Source organism: Zootoca vivipara, chromosome 9 (genome assembly GCF_965207765.1).
Source record: "Zootoca vivipara chromosome 9, rZooViv2.hap1.1, whole genome shotgun sequence".
Classification (NCBI taxonomy): domain Eukaryota; kingdom Metazoa; phylum Chordata; class Lepidosauria; order Squamata; family Lacertidae; genus Zootoca; species Zootoca vivipara.
This window is the reverse complement of record NC_142592.1, coordinates 27,818,031-27,835,219: the sequence shown is the minus strand read 5'-3', so window position 1 is coordinate 27,835,219 and position 17,189 is coordinate 27,818,031. Positions and strand designations below refer to the sequence as shown.

The following is a 17,189-nucleotide window of genomic DNA, read 5'->3' as shown; positions in this document are numbered from 1 at the left end:
CTTTTTGTGTAACTGGATCCATAAATAGTAACACCTTAGAGGTTCCCGGGCCCAAAGGAAATCAGATTAGCCTCAACTAGAACCAGGGCCTTCTCAACGCTGGCCCTGACCTGGTGGAACGCTCTGCCTCCTGAGACCAGGGCCCTGCGGGACCTGATTTCTTTCTGCAGGGCCTGTAAGACAGAGTTGTTCCTCCTGGCATTTGGCCAACCTGATCCCCTCCCCCATTTTCCCTTTCTTTTTCCTTTTTGTATGAGGCTGAATTTTTAATTTTTAATGTATTTAGTCTTGTTGTTGAATTGTATTTTAACTAGTTGTTTTATATTTGGTGTTAGCCGCTCTGAGCCTGGCCTTGGCTGGGGGAGGGCGGGGTATAAATAAAAAATTATTATTATTATTAAGAGGGAGAGAAAGAGGTGCTCTGTTCCCCTTTCCCATTTTTCCAAATGTTTCTGTGTGTGTTACTAACAGTGTGAGGCTGAATTAAAAGAAATAACAGGTGGTATCCAGCTAAGTTTTCCTGAGAGTAGATCTACTGAAATTAATAAACATGACTAAATTAGATTCCTTAATTTCATAGGTCTACTCTGAGGAAAACGTAGTAGAATACCATCCAATGTAATGATTCATTGTGACATCACTCAGCTCTAGTCTTTCCTTAAAAGTTTATTTGAACTATCATGCATTGACTTTGTTGGCAATTTTTATATTAGAAAGGTCAAACTTTTAAGTGGGGTGGATTATTCTATTTTGTCAGTAATCTTGGAGTTTTTCTGTGCTTTGATCCATTTGCATAATAATGTAAAAGACATATCTAATCCTTAGAAGAATGCCTATAGAAGAGAATAATTTTAATCCAATGGGAATATCTCTCACAGCATCACAATAATAATGAATAGCATGGGTAAAGCTAGGGTTGCCATATTTCAAACAATGAAAATCCAGACTTTTTGGAAAGGTTGAAGTTTTTTCAGTTTTGACAAAGGTTGTTGAGCTTTTTGGGCAAAATCGCTTTTTAAAAAAAAGCTTTTTAAGAGCTATTTTTATGGGAAAACATGGGTTGCCATACGTCCGGATTTTCCCGTACATTTGCCCAATTTCCACCAGGACACTGCTGCTTCCCAGATATCCAGGAAAATCCAGACGTATATGGGCATGGGAGACAATGGTTTCTTGGGCAAATTTTTAAACAAAATTCTTAAAAATGTTAGGGGGAAAAATATTGACAGATTCCTATCTACACTCTGAAGTCCAGCGTGTATATATTTGTCAGTGCAGTAAGGAATAATTGTGGAATGTCTGGGGTTGGCTGCGGGGGAGAGAGAGGTTAAGCATTTTAGCCACACAATGGTTCCTTTCTCTGTTCTCAGTTCATTCTCAAGTTTCAGCCTCAATTCAAGTGGCCTGACTGACATTTTGCAGGTAGAAAAGGCATTAACAGTCACACAATGCTAATACTGGAAGGGAAAGCAGAATATGTTGCATACTGTATTTAAAGAGAGAAATACTGTTCAAGCAGTTGGTTCCTCAAGTAAGGAATGAGGAAGGGACAGGGAAAGAAGGATTGAGAGCTGACTTGGCAGCACTAATAAATCCATTAAAATGATAACCAGGAAGCCCTTTTCTAGTGTTTAGGCCAGGCATCCCCAAACTGCGGCCTTCCAAATGTTTTGGCCTACAACTCCCATGATCCCTAGCTAACAAGACCAGTGGTTGGGGAAGATGGGAATTGTAGTCCAAAACATCTGGAGGGCCGAAGTTTGGGGATGCCTGGTTTAGAGGTACTCTCATTTTGACTCAAGAAAACCACCATTTTATAGTTCAAATTGGGAAAAATAAATACAGTAAATGGACAAAAGTACAAAGATTCACAAAATGTTTAGAAGTACCCTGTTTCTCATATTTTAAGACATACCCATAAAATAAGCCATAGCAGGATTTTTAAGCATTCAAGGAATATAAGCCATACCCCGAAAATAAGACATAGTGATAGGCGCAGCAGCAATGCCGGCCGCGGCAGGAGGAGGAGAAAAAAATAAGACATCCCTTGAAAATAAGCCATAGTGTGTTTTTTTGAGGAAAAAATAAATATAAGACGTGTCTTATAATATGAGAAACACGGGTATGCGTACCCCTGTGTGCCCCCAGAAAAAAAGCACTGAGTATATATATTAATTTATGCAGCTATTGTGAGATTTCTGGTACTACATGTTTACCACACAATTCACAAATTTTATCTACTTGCTGCATGATTTCAGTGAGTTGAGAAAGGCAGAGACAGCCACAGGTTTTAGGGGGCCCTCGGACAAGATGCCAATTATCCAGTAAGGAGGCCTACTTATAGTATAATCATAATCATCAAAATTATGAACGTTTATTTATTAATCCCCTTCTACTACACCATCGTCTCAAGTCAATGGAAATAAAAAAATCCAAAAACAGTTAAAAACACCAAGGACAGCTGATACATTTACAACAAAACCGAAACAATACAAAAGGTCTATTTATCCAGCTGGGAAAGCTTGTTGGAACAAAAATGTCTCCAGTTGTTTCTAGCAAGTGCAGATAGTGGGCACTTATCAAATCTCGGCAGGAATGCTATTCTGCAGAACTGGGGAAACCACACTGAAATTCCTGCTGGGATCCTGCAGAGCTGGCTTCTGAGATCCTTGGAACTTGCAGGAGAAACTTTCCTGCAGACCACAGAAATCTTCTGGATATGTAAGGGATAAGGCTATCCCTCAAGTAACCTGGTTCTGTATATGTTAGTACCAAAACTTTGAACCTGGCCTGGTAGCAGATTTCTGTTCCATCTTTTTGTTAGAAAATGAACATATTCATATTCGAGCTTTTAAAGAACTCCAATCAGGACAGTAATTTCTAATGAACTTCTATTATTATTATTATTATTATTATTATTATTATTATTATTATTATTTTCAATTTATACACCACCCTATACCCGGAGGTCTCAGGGTAGTTCACAAACAAAACTACAACATATAAAACCAATCAAAAAACTCAATTAAAAAAACAACCCCAACAAGCCACATTCTAAAAGGGTGTGGGATATCAATAAGATCAATCTGAGTTGCTTTTCAGATTTGGACTTGATGGTTGATGCTTTTTAACTTTCCATAACCATCTGTATAACTCAAGTACTTTACCGGTATGTGGCTTGTCTGATTGCAGTCGCTTCTCAACCCCACAGATTTATCAGCTGGGGCATTTGGCCACTTCATTCATTTTGGGAGCGAGCCAGTCCACATGGCACACTCTGGACTTCGTCCATCAAGATGACTGATTGATTGAATTTATATACCACCCTAATACCCTCATGGTGGTTCACAAAATAAAATCATAATATAAAACCACAAAATACATAATCAAAATGACAACAATGACAGCAACTCAATAACACCCCCCCTCAGAGATCCTCAGGTGTGCAGGAATTCCACACATACAGTATTTTTCCATCTATAAGACGCCCCCTATTTTGGGGGACTCAGATTTAAGAAAATGGGGGGAGATGGCCCCATGTATTTTGGGGGACTCAGATTTAAGAAAATGGGGGGAGATGGCCCCATGTATAAGACACCCCCTAATTTTTGACATTTTAAAGGAAAAAAACCTAGTCTTATACTTGGAAACATATGGTACATCATATGCACCCACCCACATATATATGTATATGTAATATGTATATGTATATGTATATGTACAGTGGTACCTCGATTTACGAACGACTCGACAACCGAATTTTTCGACTTACGAATGGGGGCAATGGCCACGCGCTTACGAATGTCTCGACATCTGAAAAAAAACCCACAGCGGTTTTAGATAGGGATTTTTCGACTTATGAATTTTTAGATAGGGTTGCTTCGACTTACGAATATTTCCGTTTCCAATGGGAAATCGCATTTCCAATGGTGTTTTTGACTTACGAATTTTTCGACCTATGAAGGTGCCTTCGGAACGGATTAAATTCGTAAGTCGAGGCACCACTGTATATATAAATCTAAATGCTCAATACTGTTTTATTGTATGGATGTGCTAACTTCTTATGCTGCTAGCCAGGGAAGGCTTCATAATAAGGGGACTGTGTCTTACTGAGGATACCAGGAAGGCAAAGAGCAGTTACCATGGTTGCCTGCTTCCAGTGAATTCTGGCAATTCAGTCTTCACAGGTTGAGGGATGATAGCCTTTAAGGAGCTTTCAGGTTACAGAGAAGAGGATAAAAGAGACTGGCTAGCTCAGGGTAAGAAGTTGAGGATGTGAATTTATACAGGTAGGTGCCACAATAACGGAAAACAACCTGCTGCTGTAACAAAATGCTATCTTAATATGGATTGTAGCCCCTTCTCTTCCAAGGCACACTTCTCTTTCATCCAGACCCGGGAAAAGGAGAACCCAGCGTCAGTGGCGGAGGAAGAGGAGTGTGGGGGGAGCACACTGCCCCCGGCAGTGCGATCCTGGTGGGGTGCCATCGCGGATGCTCCCCCGCCCGCGCTGGGCGCCATGCTTCCAAGACACACACGCACCACACCCCTGTGGGCGGTGCGCCACGTCCCCAGGACGCGCACCAGCCTCACTCCTGCCTGCTCTCTGCGCCGCCGCCCCCCCCCCCCCCGGTGCTGGAGCATGAAGCTCTGCCACTGCCCAGCCTGTAAATCATTGTGTACTCCAAACAACAAATTCTTGTCTGAGTAAAAAAAAAATAGATTAAGGACAATCTCTTTCTTGATAGCAGTAAAGCAAAAGCATTGTTCTAAATTGTTGCTGATGGGAAGAGGCCTGACGGCGCTAACAAAGAAGCATTATTTTTAGCAGCACTTGACAGTGCCAATATGAGCATGCCATTTTTTTAAAGCAAGCAAACAAAACCACATATGACCCATATCAGGGTGTGTTGGTGGGGACGACAACAGGAAGAAGCCTTTTGGGAAGTGTCTGCCTGTCTGCTGTGAGATAATTATTGATTTATTTTAACCATGATAATATTCAATTTGCATTACTGAAGGGCTTACCAAAGGCTAAAATTTTTTACTTGGTGGTGTGTGGTTTTAATTATTTCCATAACATGAAACTTGTGTAAAACTATAATTTAGTTCTATGCAAATTGAACAATACCATATTATGAGTCTCTGGCACGGGTGAAGTTAGGCTAATCTTATTTTCCATTTTAAATGTGAAATATGAAGTGGAAAGGAAGGTAAGCCAAATACTTTACACACACACACACACACACACACACACACACACACACACACACACACACACTTCAATAGACATGTCTATGAATTCACTGTTGGGGGGTGGGAATAGATCTCTTCTCCTGCTACAATTAAGCGAATAGAAGGGGGACCAAGGAGCCATCAGATCCACTCACCACCCCAAGGCACCCTACTTCCCCACACAGAGTACATGCAATTCACATCACACTGCATTCTGAGGAAAGAGAAAGTGTACTGCGAAGTCAGTAGTTTCAGATAAGGATTTCACCTGATGCCAGGTGATTGACAGAGGCCTGTGGGTGGTGGTAAGGCAGGCTTCCTAAACCTCGGCCCTCCAGATGTTTTTGGCCTACAACTCCCATGGTCCATAGCTGACAGGACCAGTGGTCAGGGATGATGAGAATTGTAGTTTCAAAACATTTGGAGGGCTGAGGTTGAGGAAGCCTGTGGTAAGGCACTCTAGTTTAGAAAGGTTCCCCAGTCCTAGTCTTGCCATTCATCAAATACTAACCTATTGATTTCCTTGTGCTAATTCTCACCTCTGTACTTTCCCCATCTGTGGGAGCCTGGCTTTTTATTATCTCTCCCCCCTCCCCCCGGTGATTTTGTATTTTGAATACTTATTTTAATTGCTGTTTTATGGGCTTGGCCTAGTTTAGTCACTGCTGTTTCTGTTGATGTTGTTTTACCTTTGAATGTTTATTGCATAGTTTTACTCTTTTCACTGTGTGTGTGTGTGTTGCGCTCTGTGAGCTATGCTAAAGGGTAATTATGAATAGATATCTGCCAACCTTTCTTTTCATCCTCCTTTAAGGACTCATGTCTTCTCTTGCATTTCCCTGTTGATAAGGCACTGCTTCCTTTGAATAATATTGTCAGCTAATTGTAGTATAGGTTTAATTGTAAACCCTTTAGTTATGCCTAGCAAAGCTTTCCTTATTTTGTCTATCTCATTCTTTTTCTTTTAGATTGTGAGCACTGCAAGCAGTAACCTGTGCATTTTATTCATATACAGCACATAGTATATGTTTGGTGCTTTAATAAATAACTATTGCTGCTGTTGCTGTTGATCCCCACAACATCTCACATTATTTCCTTGAAGTTGCAGTTTGACACAGAATAACTGCTTCAGGAACAACTAGGAATTAGAGGATCCCTACTTTATCGTTCATGTCTGAATACAAATGCTACAAAGTTCCTCAGCTGAAGTGAGATCATGATGGTACCAACAGGACAAAAGTGACTTATATCTAACAAATTTTGTAATTAGGCTTGGAAAAATTGTCTGCAATTCAAGCCTAATTGCTGTGCATAGTGGGCATTTTCAGAGGAGATGAGCCTCTTTTCCCTCTGTGCTTTAACTCTCCTGCTGAATTGTATGACACCAGTAATTAGAATTGGAAAAAAGTAATTGGGGAAAAAAGCCTTTCACGATTAAATGTTAACTAGAATATGCTCATCATCGCCTAGGAAAAGTGTCAGAGATCCCACGGTAGGAAAAAAACCTTGAGCATCTCCCTTTGTTTTTTGTGCACCGTGGAATGTGACAAGATACATGTTGAAGAGCTATGGTGACATTTATAAGTGGATGGGGTGGTGGTGATCTGTTTTTGCAATAGAACTATTTTTACGATACAACATTATGTCATTGCTAATCCTATTTAAAATGTTTAGACGGAAGCAAACAATCATTGAACTATGTATTATCCTATTATTTCTCTGAGTGCCTACTTTACTGGCTTGCTTGGGCCTGCCCAGCACTGGCATTCAGTGTTTGGAAGGTTTACCAGTTCTGCTCCATAGCGATAGACAGAATGGGGCATGTTTAGCAAGTGATATCAAAATGCTTTCTGACCCTTTGCCTTTTCCTGTCTTGTCTCATTTCTGCTTTTGTCTCCATCCTTTTGGCCTAGCATAGCTTTGCTTACTAACTTGGATGACACCTTACTAAGGGGCTGCTTCCTCAAAGTGTGCACATATAATTCACTAGCTGAGTTGGTTGTCTTATCATCCTGCCAGGTAGTAAATAAAGTTGTTTCCAGTTACACATAGGTGAGTATGGAAACTCTTTCCTGAATCTCCCTTTGGTCTTTTAGTAGCATTCAGTCATTAGGGAATCAGTCAGGAGAGTCATTTAATTCAGAGAGGCTATGACAGGCATCCCCAAACTAGGCCCTCCAGATGTTTTGGGACTACAATTCCCACCATCCCTGACCACTGGTCCTGTTAGCTAGGGATTATGGGAGTTGGTAGTCCCAAAACATCTGGAGGGCATAGCTGTCAACTTTCCCCTTCTCTCGTGAGGAATCCTATTCGGAATACGGGAATTTCCCTTTAAAAAAGGGGAAAGTTGACAGCTATGCTGGAGGGCCAAGTTTGGGGATGCCTGGGCTAGGACATGCTTATTAAACTTTTGCCATATTCTCTTTTATTTTCCTGCTGAAGTTTCCCTTTATTTTAGGCATAGCAATTTCTGAAATGTGTCTCATTTCATTAAAGATCTGCATTAAAAGTCGTTCTGTTTTGGTTATGAGCAATACTGAACGAAGTAAAGGTAAAAGGACCCCTGACCGTTAGGTCCAGTCGCAGACAACTCTGAAGTTGCGGTGCTCATCTCAGTTTACTGGCTGAGGGAGCTGGCGTACAGCTTCCGGGTCATGTGGCCAGCATGACAAAGCCGCTTCTGGCGAACCAGAGCAGTGCATGGAAATGCCGTTTACCTTCCCGCCGGAGCGGTACCTATTTATCTACTTGCACTTTGACGTGCTTTCGAACTGCTAGGTTGGCAGGAGCTGGGACCAAGCAATGGGAGCTCACCGCAACGCGGGGATTTGAACCGCCGACCTTCTGATCGGCAAGCCCTAGGCTCAGTGGTTTAACCTACAGCGCCATCCACATACATACCACGTTGAACGAAGTAGAGCTATGTATTTTACAAAACTATTCCAGCTCCGTCGACTAGAAAATAAATATAAAAATACACAGTCTTCCTCTTGCCTCTCTGTCCCAGAAGCCAGATCTTATCTGGCAGTAGCTAAAGTGCTGAACTTGTAGGAAGTCTACAGCATTCCAAATTTTCAGAGTTGGACACTTTATCATGCAGGATAGTTTGCATTGTAACAACACAATGTACGCAGTATAGACAAAAAAGAATAGAATGTGCTGCTTTAAAGAATATCCAGGGTACATAGCAATACATTGTGATATTTATCTGTGAAGTCCCTAAAGAGTGGAAAAAATTATGCTCTTAAATTTGTAGGCAGTAATCTCAAACTTGATGTCCTCAACCTGCTTTGGACTACAAGTCCAGTAAGCTCCAGCTACCATGACCAATGGTCAGGGGTGATGGTTGTTAATAATAATAATAATAATAATAATAATAATTTATTTGTACCCTGCCCATCTGGCTGAGTCTCCCCAGCCACTCTGGGCGGCTCCCAATCAAATATTAAAACAATTAAATATTAGAAACTTCCCTAAACAGGGCTGCCTTCAGATGTCTTTTAAAATTAAGATAGCTGCTTATTTCTGATGGAAGGCCGTTCCACAGGGCGGGTGCCACTACCGAGAAGGCCCTCTGTCTGGTTCCCTGTAACCTCACTTCTCGCAATGAGGGAACTGCCAGAAGGCTCTTGGCGCTGGATCTCAGTGTCCGGGCTGAAGGGTGGGGCTGGAGATGCTCCTTCAGGTATACAGGACCGAGTATAAACCTCTGTTGTGGTATAAAACCTCTGAAGGGCATCAGGTTGGGGAGGGCTAGGCTATAACATCTAATTCTCAGGCTTGTAGTCCTTGCTGAAAACTGCTGCTTACTGTGATAGGGCCAGCTCACACTGTGAAAATGTTTCCATTCAATGTGTTTTGGTTGTCTGTTGCCATATGTGTGCATATGATTGTGTGGGGAATGTAAACAAATACAGCTACAGGGATTTTTCCGCTCACCGGTGCTTTTCTCCAGCTGCAGTGATTGGGAGGGAAAACTCATTGTTCGCTAGCTGTGCCTGTGTCTGTGTCCTATCTGGTTCACTTTCCACATGGATAGCATTGCTTGGGCAACGGGCATTTTGGCTGGAGCTGGTTTTCAGTGGGAAGCCCTACCCAGGCCCCAAATGCACCAAAGAATTCACTGACGCAGTTTTTGCTCAATCCATAAGAAAAGTATCGCTGTGTTTTTCTTGGTTTGATTTCTGGGGGAAATATATTTTAACCCAATTCGTGTTGGCCATCATATTCTGCTTGCTGGTTTCAGGAACACGGTGCTTTGTTTTAGGTCTGCATTATGTATTATCTTTGTAGCTCAGGCAAACTAAGATCTGTGCTGCTCCTTATTGTCCATTGCATTTAAAACACACACAACTCTGTGCTTCTTAAAACAGGTAGTCGGGAGGGAGTTGCTGCTCCATCTTATAGACTTTTTGGTAACCAGTGATCAGCGTGATCCGGTCATTACGAAACTCCTAGACAGCACCCGGATACACATCCTGCCTTCATTGAACCCTGACGGATTTGAGTCAGTAATATATGCCAAGTGTGATCCTCTTTTTGGCAGGTGAGAACAGAGCGAAAACTGTTACGGGGAGCACCGTAGGGTTTGCTTTCAATACGTTTCAGAACCCCCACATTACATTCACCCAAAGGCTTTTACCTTCTGTTCCTGGTTGCAGGACCTCAAACTCCAAGGTGTTTTGAATCTGGTTCCTTCTAGGACGGGGGTGAGGAACCATGTCTTTATTTCTCCTCCTCCTCCTCCTTCCCCATCAAAGAAAATAAAATGATGAAAGAAAGAGAAAGAAGAGAAAAAAGAGCAAGAAATAGAGCAGGCACCCCCAAACTTTGTCCCTCCAGATGTTTTGGACTACAATTCCCATCATCCCTGACCACTGGCCCTCTTAGCTAGGGATCATGGGAGTTGTAGGCCAAAACATCTGGAGGGCCGCAGTTTGGGGATGCCTGAAATAGAAGCATATAATATAGTACACTAAATATACCATATTGGCCCGAATATAAGTTGCACCCTAATATAAGCCGCACCTTTAAAATTGGAGAGGGGGGGGGAGAAGAAAAAAGAGAAAAAATTCCCAGATATAAGCTGCTCCATTCCTTGCTGCTCCTGGCTACATACTGGGGGGGGGGGCATGCTACGTTGCCAGTGGATTTCCCCTTCCTCACTCTCCCTTCTTATCCTTGGAGAGGGTGGGGAATTACACGCAGGGCAGACACTGCTTTGCCGCGCTCCTGGCACTGTTGGCCCTGTGCTCCTGGCTGGACACCATAAGGTTGCAAATATAAGCCTCACTTTAACTTTTCACGTTCGGAATTTGGGGGGAAAGTGAGGCCAATACGGTGATAAGTTACATTTCCATAAATTATAACTACATACAGCTTTTAGAGGACAGCTGAAGGCAGCCCTGTATCAGGAAGTTTTTAATGTTTGATGTCTTATTATGTTTAAATGTGTGTTGGAAGCCACCCAGGGTGGTTGAGGCAACCCAAGCCAGATGGGTGTGGTATAAATAATAAAAAAATTGTTGTTAGGTTGCATTTTTAATATCTCCAGGTGCTCTAGTGGCATGGGTGCTACAAACGCTACCATGCACTGCAGGGGTGTTTTGAGTAGCACCTAAGGGTGGTAGTTTAATTCAAACTCTGCTTACTCAACCACCTTTCCCAATCCTTGAAAAGTATGGCTAGAGGTTATAGCTGTTTTAGTTTCTGTATCAGCAGTTCATTCAATCTTTCAACTGGACCAGATGCTTGAGGATAATGAGGACTATGAGATACCCATTGGATATTCCATTCATTAGCCCACCTGTTAAGCGAGGCCAATAATTAATTAATCCTGCAACTGCACTATTGCTGCTGGTCACTCAGCTTTCAGCTGACCCATATCCTGCTGATATTTATTTCTGGAGCATAAATAGTAAATCAAGACAACAAAGCAAGCAAACAGACAGGCACAAAAACCTCTGGCAAGGTGTTCCAATAAACAAAAAGGAAGAATTGTGCAAACGATTAACCTATCTCCTTGAAATACAAGATTCTTCTGCAGTAGGCTTCCTGTACGCAAGGGTGGGGAGATCTTTCAGCCTGAAGGCCATGTAAAGAGACCGGAGGCAAAAACAGGCAGAACAACATATGAAATATTTACCTTTGTACAGTAGGCCAGTCTACATCTATCCTCCATTTAGGCAAGCAAAAGGCATTAGTAGGATTCAAAGATACAAAAAGTTTGAGAACCCCTGCCATAGACAGCTTAAAACTATGTCTGAATAGCCAACAGTATTCTAGGGCCCTACTAAAAGAGGCCCTAAACAGATAGATTGCAACCAAACACTTGCATCCTAAACTCATTTGAAAGTATGTTGAAGATGACAGCCTAATGTATATATTTTTTTATCCCTCTTAAGATACAATGCTAATAACAAAGATCTGAACAGGAACTTCCCGGATGCCTTTATCCTAAATAGTCCTGACATTCAGCCAGAGACTGAAGCTATAATGAACTGGTTAAAGAATGAAACATTTGTCCTCTCTGCTAATCTGCATGGCGGATCACTGGTTGCAAGTTACCCTTTCGATAATGGCAATTCAGGTAAGCTATTGCTTGAGCGTAGGGTCACTAAACCTATTGGCAACCCACAGCTGATGTTGCACGATTCACATGCAAAGGCAGGTCTTCAATTCTGTATTCGAAGCATTTGATCTCGATCATATAGACCTAGTTTGAACTCCCATCAGCCCCAGCCAGCATAGCCAATAGTCAGGGTTGATTATATATACAGTGGTATCTTGGGTTAAGAACTTAATTCATTCTAGAGGTCCGTTCTTAACCTGAAACTGTTATTAACCTGAGGCACCACTTTAGCTAATGGGGCTTCCTGCTGCTGCCGCTGCACAATTTCTGTTCTCATCCTGAAGCAAAGTTCTTAACCTGAGGCACTATTTCTGGGTTAGTGGAGTCTGTAAGCTGAAGTGTCTGTAACCCAAGGTACCACTGTATTCAAAACAGGAATTCATAACATGGAGTCTACATCGTAGCACTGGCCAACACTCCCACAGACATCCAGCCAAGCCACAACAGGGCACAGTTACAGTGGAACTTGCTTTACACTGCCTTTGATCTAGTCTAGAGGGAATTTGCTGTGCCATTAATGTAAGTTTGAAAATGTGGCAAGCTATACATGCGACATAGGGATGCAGATGGCACTGTGCTCTAAACCACTGAGCCTAGGGCTTGCCGATCAGAAGGTCGGCGGTTCGGATCCCTGCGACAGGGTGAGCTCCTGTTGTTCGGACCCAGCTCCTGCCCACCTAGCAGTTCGAAAGCATGTCAAGTGCAAGTAGATAAATAGGTACCATTCCGGCAGGAAGGTAAACAGCGTTTCCGTGCGCTGCTCTGGTTTGGCAGAAGCGGCTTAGTCATGCTGGCCACATGACCTGGAAGCTGTCTACAGACAAATGCTGGCTCCCTTGGCCTATAGAGCAAGATGAGCGTCGCAACCCCAGAGTCGTCCGTGACTGGACCTATTGGTCAGGGGTATCTTTACCTTTACCTTTTTATACATGCGACAAATAGTGGTGGGGGTGGCCCATCCTGCTTTGCCACCTGAGATGTCATGGAACTCTCACAAGATCTCACCAGAAACCACCGCCACCACTTCTTCTCACTTCTCTGGCAGCGGGCAGAGCACACTGTGGGATTCCACCGCTTGAGGCAGCTGCCTCAGTTTGCCTCATGGGTGAGCCAGCCCACATTTTTTAGCAATCCTTGCACTGGGAAGGATTTCTAGCGGTAGCCAGAAACGTGCCTATGCTTGTAGGATGCAAACTATACTTATTAGTTGTGATATGTGTGTGCACAAAACCAGGCAAACGCAATCTATACTGTAACCAAATTTCCACTGTGGTTACTTTCTTTCCACAGTTACTGTTAATTTACTGGATGAGAGCCGAACTGTGGATAATGATGTTTTCATGCACCTGGCGAGAACATACTCTGAGAATCATGCCATGATGCATAAAGGGAATGCATGTAAGTTTCTAGAATACTTCCAAGACGGCATTACAAATGGATATCAGTGGTATCCACTTCAAGGTAAGAAATACCCCCGTTGTTCTCTAAGCTCTCTCCTTTTTTGTATATTCTACACCATGGGCGTACCCAGGATCAAAACTAGGGGGGGGGGCAAGGGGAGGGGCCAAGGCACGGAAGGGGAGGGGCCACAAAGTGGGCGGGAACGGCGAACTCGCGCTCCGCCGGGCTGTGCCCCTCCCTAGCAGCAGGGCTGGTAGGCGGAGGCGGAGCCCAGCCCAGCGGAGCGTTCCCGCCCGCCGCGCCGCGCCGCGCTCTCTGGTTCCCCGCCGCGCTTGGCCTTGCCTGAGGGCGCGCCGGGGAGCTGGAGGGAGGGTGCGGCGTGGTGCGGCGGGAATGGCGAACTCGCGCTCCGCCGGGCTGTGCTCCGCCTCTGCCCACCAGCCCTGCTTCTAGAGTAGGGCAGCTGCCCTAACTTGCCGCATGGTGGGTACGCCCTTGTTCTACACTGTGTCCACAGGTATAAAAACAAACGAAGCAATTTAAAACAGTAAAAATCCACAACGCAATAAAAAAATACTGCAGTGATCCAGTGCAAAGCAATACATAATACATTGCAATCAAACACAGTGAACACCTGCAATATCAGTAGGCCATGGTGGGGAAACAGGATCCAACTAACAAGCCAAATCTTGAGCTCTTCCACTCCCCTTTCCCAGCCATTTTGACTGGCTTGACCCACTTGTCATTATCACAGTGTCAGGTGGTCCAACAGAGTTTGCAGAAAGCGCTGCTTAACCAATGGGAGCTTAGTGCAAGCCCTGTTTTGGGCAGAGATTGGCTACACTATGGAGTTCCCAATTGGGAACTTGGTAGTGCAGCTGATCCCTGTGGGGGCCTGCTGTAAGTGCCAGTCAGCTGGTCAGTGTTTACAAGGCCTTGCTTGCCAAAGAGGAATGAGGGGCACATTTAAGGCTCCTGGTTGTTCTTTTGCAGCTGTTTCCTTACCTACCCCACACCTAATCTCTGGTTAGGCTCTTTGCCAGACCCTATTTTGCCCATGAGCAGGAGATTCCCCACTACTTTTTTGGACCAATTTCCTTGCAAAAAATCAGAGTTCTTCAGTCTTTTCCAAGTTATTCAGTATTAAGGTAGGTGATGGGGAAGTGGATGAAGTGAGATGAGGTGCCAAGTGACATTTACATTCCAAAGTGGGTGCCCAACACACTTATAGGCATTGAAAGTCTCTGCTTGTATTGGTGTGTGTGTGTGTGTGTGTGTGTGTGTGTGTGTGTGTGTGTGTGTGGCTTGGGGGTGTGGAGAATAAATTTTATGAGGAGTGTGCCTATTGTGTGCATAAGTTGCATAACTCAGGAAAGTAATCCTACATTGTAGTTGGCTGCCACTCAACCAGACAAAAAATGTCCTGCCCATATACCTTTTGCAGTCTTCTTGTTGGAAAAGTGAGCGGAAAGGTGTTTCCTTTCCTTCTTACTTCATTGACATGAGCTTTTAAGCTGCATGCAGCTGTGTAGTGAGGGTAGGAGACACAGAAAAAGAGGGGGCAGCCTAGTGCCGGTGTAATAATAATGGCTTAAGAAAGTGGTTTTCAACCAGTGTGCTGTAGCACCCTGGGGTGCCTTCAATGACGCTCAGGGGTGCTGCGGGCAACACTGGCCTCAGTCCCTCTTTCCTTCCCTCCCTCCTCGGATGCTGTCTCACGTTTCTGCCTCCCAAAGGTTTGCACAACTGTTTGTTGTTGCAGCAGCCCTGGCTATGAGCTCCCCACGGAAATGGTGATTCTGGGGTTGGCCAGGGGGTGCTTACCAGGCTACTGTGGGGCAGTATGAGGAGGCACCTCTCTTTGGAGTGGGGGGTGGGCACCTCAGAGACCAGGGGTGGCAGCTGTGGCTGCATGGAGAGGGAAGAGGAGAGGAGGCTGAGGGAACGCTCCACAAGGGATGGTGTTTGAAAAAGGGTGAGAGGCTGCCAGCTCTGCAGGCAAGGGGTGACATAACTGGGCTCCTGAGCCCCACAGGGGTGCCACAGAAAGAATGTAGCTGCGTCAAGGGAGCTGTGGATTCAGAAATGTTGAAAACCTCTGACTTAAGAGAAAACTGTCCCTGCCTAGTCATTCGCCACTGGCAGATTCCACAGGACAGTCTAGGGAGGAAGAAGCAGTGGGCAGCTGTAGCAGATCAACAAGGCAAAGTGGCAGTGGCGGCGGCTGGGGGACTGCCACAATGCTGACTTTTCTGCTGACAAGCTGTTTGCTGCTCACATGCCAAGCCAGCTTCCTGGGGACATTTGAACCAAGGCTGATGAGTTGAGGCACCTGGCAAAGGAATTTAGGATAGTATTTAAAATGCTAACTTTTCCTTAATGGCATTTAAACTATGCATTTAAATATATACTTTAGGTGGGATGCAGGATTATAGCTACATCTGGGGACAGTGCTTTGACATTACTCTGGAAGTATCGTGTTGTAAATATCCACAAAAAGATGAGCTTCCGTCCTTCTGGAATGACAATAAAAATGCTTTGATTGAATACATTAAACAAGTTCATCTAGGTAAGATGGCTCTACTCAGTTTTCTTTTATCATAGCTAATATTCTGGTTTGCATGTTGTGGAATAAGTTTCTTAAGAGCAATGAAGAAAACATCTCTGGTAAATATTGTTTACTGTAAAAGGAGTTTTTACAGATCTGCATGCAAGCACTTTAGTGTTCCAATTAGTATGGTAATTGCTCAGGAAGGGGGCTAAAAGTAAAGGATTTCTGAGAATGTGTTGCCAGAAAGCTACCGAAAAGCTTTCAGTTCTGTTTTGGAGAACAAAGCAATTTTACCCAGTGAAAATAGTAAGAGGATTGGTAGTGTTAAAGGAAGAGAGGAAGGAGTCAGTGACTCTGCCCATTAACTAGGGCACAGATGGGGAGCATGTGGCCCTCTGAAAATAGTTGGCCTACAGCTCAAGTGTTGAGCTAGTTGGGCTAATGGGAAACAGACAGTGACCAGAGTCAAAACAGATCAAACTGATGACGTGTACCAGGATTTGCAAAGTATGTTATTTGTATACCTTTAGTGTCACGGAAGAGTACACTCCAGTGGCAATGTTCACGCATAATCCTCAATAACATGAGCAGGAAGCCATGTTTGCATGCTATGTTGTGAAGCAATACTGCCCTCCCATGGATTGCCAGGGGCAAAACTTTTAAGCAGGCTAATACATCAAGTTCACTTCCAGACATGGCCTGTTCATTGAGCATTTGTTCTGATTTCTTTTCAGAGGAGATCATATGACCTCACATCAAGCATTTCCCAGTCACTCTCATTTAATTTTTATGAATTGTTTTGTTGTGCAGATCCAGTTTAATTGTCCAACTAGGGTTTGCCACTGTGTGATTGAATCCCACCCAGAAAAGAGCAACAGTCTGGAATCAGCCTAATTCTGCTAATCCTAATATTCAGAATAAGGTTACTCTCCTCCTACAAAAACAAGTTTCTTCAAGTTCCCTTAATTTAAAACTAGGTTTTCTCTTTTGGCAATGGTGGCTAACTTCAAGAAGTTTATTATTATTATTGCAATTTAAAAGCATACAGATCACCACCATATTTTCTTCTTCTTTAATGTACAAAACATATAAATTCTGTTCATTCATCTATCTAATCTCATTTCACTAATACAATAGTCGACTTCCTCCTACCCCTATTACAGCTTCATTTCTTTTTATTTCCTTATCTTTGTATTGTGTTCTAACATGCTTTCATCCTTTTCTTTATAAATTGTATTCCTCTTATTTTTTCTAATTCCATTTTGTGAAAACAAATCTATACACATCCAAATATTGCTTTGAGAACCATAGTTACACAGATAAAACAATCCCATTCTTTTTTATTTTTGTATTTGAGTGGTTTCTTAT

General features: G+C 43.4%; 1 protein-coding gene across 2 annotated transcripts in view; it reads left to right on the top strand.

Moving 5' to 3' along the window:
• CPM (carboxypeptidase M) overlaps positions 1–17,189 on the top strand; it is a 40,936-nt gene that overhangs the window by 21,214 nt on the left and 2,533 nt on the right. For both annotated transcript variants that reach the window (XM_035127423.3, XM_088651924.1), the window contains exons 4-7: positions 9,612–9,784; positions 11,643–11,827; positions 13,160–13,330; positions 15,687–15,839. In XM_035127423.3, the coding sequence (XP_034983314.3) occupies positions 9,612–9,784; positions 11,643–11,827; positions 13,160–13,330; positions 15,687–15,839 (682 nt within the window). The remainder of the gene's footprint in view (positions 1–9,611; positions 9,785–11,642; positions 11,828–13,159; positions 13,331–15,686; positions 15,840–17,189) is intronic.